This window comes from Poromitra crassiceps, assembly GCF_964638095.1.
Source record: "Poromitra crassiceps genome assembly, chromosome: 12".
NCBI lineage: Eukaryota > Metazoa > Chordata > Actinopteri > Beryciformes > Melamphaidae > Poromitra > Poromitra crassiceps.
This window is the reverse complement of record NC_139632.1, coordinates 3086606-3090555: the sequence shown is the minus strand read 5'-3', so window position 1 is coordinate 3090555 and position 3950 is coordinate 3086606. Positions and strand designations below refer to the sequence as shown.

At 45.9% G+C, this 3950-nt stretch overlaps 1 protein-coding gene across 2 annotated transcripts in view; it reads right to left on the bottom strand.

Moving 5' to 3' along the window:
- The window catches only part of zc3h3 (zinc finger CCCH-type containing 3), a 159463-nt gene continuing 155513 nt past the window's right edge, over positions 1-3950 (bottom strand). For both annotated transcript variants that reach the window (XM_083646990.1, XM_083646991.1), the window contains one exon: positions 1-289. In XM_083646990.1, the coding sequence (XP_083503116.1) occupies positions 261-289 (29 nt within the window). In that variant the 3' untranslated portion in view covers positions 1-260. The remainder of the gene's footprint in view (positions 290-3950) is intronic.

Sequence of the window (3950 nt, the reverse complement as noted above, 5' to 3'; positions counted from 1 at the left end):
AAGCTGCGTTGTAAAACGTGCGTGCAGATATGTAAAACAGCTTTATAGACAGAAGATCTACCTCCAGAGAAGATCTACCTCCAGGCCCTGAGTTCAATCATTCAGAGGGAAGGGGACAGAGATGTCTGGCAGGATGAACTCAGCACTCAGAAATGAGAGTTCTATCTCTCTGTTGCTCCAGAAGTGTCCAAGGTGCCTCTGGTACATCAGGTGCCTCTGGTACCTCAGCTTTCCAGCCTGCGGTGTGGGACTTAGTGGTTCTAAAGTCGTGGCTTGATCTGCAGCTTCTCTGTGGGGAACACACAGGAAAAGCAAGAGATTAAAACAAACGAGAAGTGTGGAGCAGAAATGAAATGGCGAGGCAGCTAGCAGGGCTGTTTTAACATGACAAGGTGTGTGTGTGTGTGTGTGTGCGTGCGTGCGTGTATGTGTGTGTGCGTGCGTGCGTGTGTGTGCGTGTGTGTGTGTGCGTGTTCGTGTGAGAGAGAGTGTTCTCTCATGTGTAACTGACTCTGATCTATGTTGAAACATTTGAGTCTGGATCCCTGTCCCGTTGAAATGCTGAGTGATGGCATCTCAGCTGATGAGTAAATGAGGAAGTGAATGGGACAACAGGGATGGATGGAAGTGTGTGTGTGTGTGTGTGTGTGTGTGTATGTGTGTGTGTGTGTGTGTGTGTGTGTGTGTGAGGTTGCACGCTGGCAGTGATACATTGCGTCTGAGCTAATTTATGCAAAGTGAAGAGGAGCTTGTTTGGCTGTGTTCTAGCCTTAATGAGGCACTGGTCTGTGTCATAATGAGGCACTGGGCTGTGTCATGATGAGGCACTGGTCTGTGTGTCATAATGAGGCACTGGTCTGTGTGTCATAATGAGGCACTGGTCTGTGTGTCATAATGAGGCACTGGCCTGTGTGTCATGATGAGGCACTGGTCTGTGTGTCATAATGAGGCACTGGGCTGTGTGTCATAATGAGGCACTGGTCTGTGTGTCATAATGAGGCACTGGGCTGTGTCATAATGAGGCACTGGGCTGTGTCATGATGAGGCACCGGGCTGTGTGTCATAATGAGGCACCGGGCTGTGTGTCATAATGAGGCACTGGGCTGTGTGACATAATGAGGCACTGGGCTGTGTGTCATAATGAGGCACTGGTCTGTGTGTCATAATGAGGCACTGGGCTGTGTGTCATGATGAGGCACTGGTCTGTGTGTCATGATGAGGCACTGGGCTGTGTGTCATAATGAGGCACTGGGCTGTGTGTCATAATGAGGCACTGGGCTGTGTGTCATAATGAGGCACTGGGCTGTGACATAATGAGGCACTAGGCTGTGTGTCATAATGATGCACTGGTCTGTGTGTCATAATGAGGCACTGGGCTGTGTGTCATGATGAGGCACTGGTCTGTGTGTCATAATGAGGCACTGGTCTGTGTGTCATAATGAGGCACTGGTCTGTGTATCATAATGAGGCACTGGTCTGTGTCATAATGAGGCACTGGTCTGCGTATCATAATGAGGCACTGGTCTGTGTCATAATGAGGCAGTGGGCTGTGTGTCATAATGAGGCACTGGTCTGTGTGTCATAATGAGGCACTGGTCTGTGTGTCATAATGAGGCAGTGGGCTGTGTGTCATAATGAGGCACTGGTCTGTGTGTCATAATGAGGCACTGGGCTGTGTCATAATGAGGCACTGGTCTGTGTGTCATAATGAGGCACTGGGCTGTGTCATGATGAGGCACTGGTCTGTGTGTCATATAATGCGGCACTGGTCTGTGTGTCATAATGAGGCAGTGGGCTGTGTGTCATAACGAGGCACTGGTCTGTGTGTCATAATGAGGCAGTGGGATGTGTGTCATAATGAGGCACTGGGCGGTGTGTCATAATGAGGCACTGGGTTGTGTGTCATAATAAGGCACTGGTCTGTGTGTCATAATGAGGCACTGGGCTGTGTGTCATAATGAGGCACTGGTCTGTGTGTCATAATGAGGCACTGGTCTGTGTGTCATAATGAGGCACTGGTCTGTGTATCATAATAAGGCACTGGTCTGTGTGTCATAATGAGGCACTGGTCTGTGTGTCATAATGAGGCACTGGGTTGTGTGTCATAATAAGGCACTGGGCTGTGTGTCATAATGAGGCACTGGTCTGTGTGTCATAATAAGGCACTGGTCTGTGTGTCATAATGAGGCACTGGTCTGTGTGTCATAATGAGGCACTGGTCTGTGTGTCATAATAAGGCACTGGGCGGTGTGTCATAATGAGGCACTGGTCTGTGTGTCATAATGAGGCACTGGTCTGTGTGTCATAATGAGGCACTGGTCTGTGTGTCATAATAAGGCACTGGGCGGTGTGTCATAATGAGGCACTGGGCTGTGTGTCATAATGAGGCACTGGGCTGTGTGTCATAATGAGGCACTGGGCTGTGTGTCATAATGAGGCACTGGGCTGTGTGTCATAATGAGGCACTGGTCTGTGTGTCATAATGAGGCACTGGGCTGTGCGTCATAATGAAGCAGTGGTCTGTGGAGTGTTTCATTAGTAATACATGCAGAACTGTACAACGTGTGTGTGTGTGTACTGTGTATACGTGTGCGTGTGTTTGTGTATGTTTCCCAGATGATGGCGGTTGGAGGACACACACACACACACACACGCACAAAAATAGAGACAAAAAAACATGCAAAAGACACATCTACTGCCTCAGGAAAAGGGGCTAGCTTGTAGCTCCATTTGTTAAGCCAATGCGGAAGCAACTTAAACCTGCATTCTTTCGAAAGGCCTGCAGGGGGTGACTCCACTGGCTGCAAAAATAAGTCCCGTTACATGGAAGAGAATGGGAAAATGGCACTACTTCTCACTTGATTTATGTAAACACTCCTAATGAGTTTATGGCCTCAATCACTAGTTTCAAGTGTTCTTCAATACAGCACCATGTTCATTTAGAGTCAAATAGACAATAAAAAAAGACTACGATTTGTGATTGACCTGTCCAGTGATCGAGCAGCTCGCCGATTACACACCAATAGCAGGGGGCGCTGTGGCTCTTCTCATCTAGATTCACGTCACTTCCGCCCCCAAAAACCAATGGCTTACGTGGTGGCTACGTCCATATATTCATACGGTCTATGCTTCAGATGCATTAGGAATCTAGGCTCTGTGTGTGTGTGTGTGTGTGTGTGCGTGTGCGTGTGTTGAGGAAGGAGGGGAGGTGGGGGGTTGGGGCAAGATGACTCAGGCCAGGTCAGAAGTCATTCAAGCAGGCGAGACTAAATATCAAACCTAACGAAGGAGGAATTACAAAATAATGAGAATGAAAATAAAGAGGGACACAAACTTTGAGTGACCTGCGTTTCTGTAGATGGTGTCAGCTATCAGCCATGTTACAGCAATTGAGCCATCCATCAACACTAAATTACAAATTGATTTCCTTTCGACTGTTAATCACTTTATAATGCCTGTTTATAATGCCCTGTTTATAATGGCCTGTTTATAATGCGCTGTTTTTAATCAGTGTTGGGCAAGTTACTGAAAATTGGTAATTGGCCAAATGAGTTGAAACAGGAATGTAAAGTGACATGAAAAAGAGAAATTAATGAAAAGGGTTCAAATTAGAACATTGTCACACATGGTCATGATGCTGCCTGGCTGCATCGTCTGTCTGCTTGTAACTTTGTACTGTAATGTGCTTAATGTGTTTTATTATGTAACTTTGTACTGTAATGTGCTTAATGTGCTTTTATTATGTAACTTTGTACTGTAATGTGCTTAATGTGTTTTTATTATGTAACTTTGTACTGTATTGTGCTTAATGTGTTTTTATTATGTAACTTTGTACTGTAATGTGCTCAATGTGTTTTTATTATGTAACTTTGTACTGTAATGTGCTCAATGTGTTTTTATTATGTAACTTTGTACTGTAATGTGCTTAATGTGTTTTTATTATGTAACTT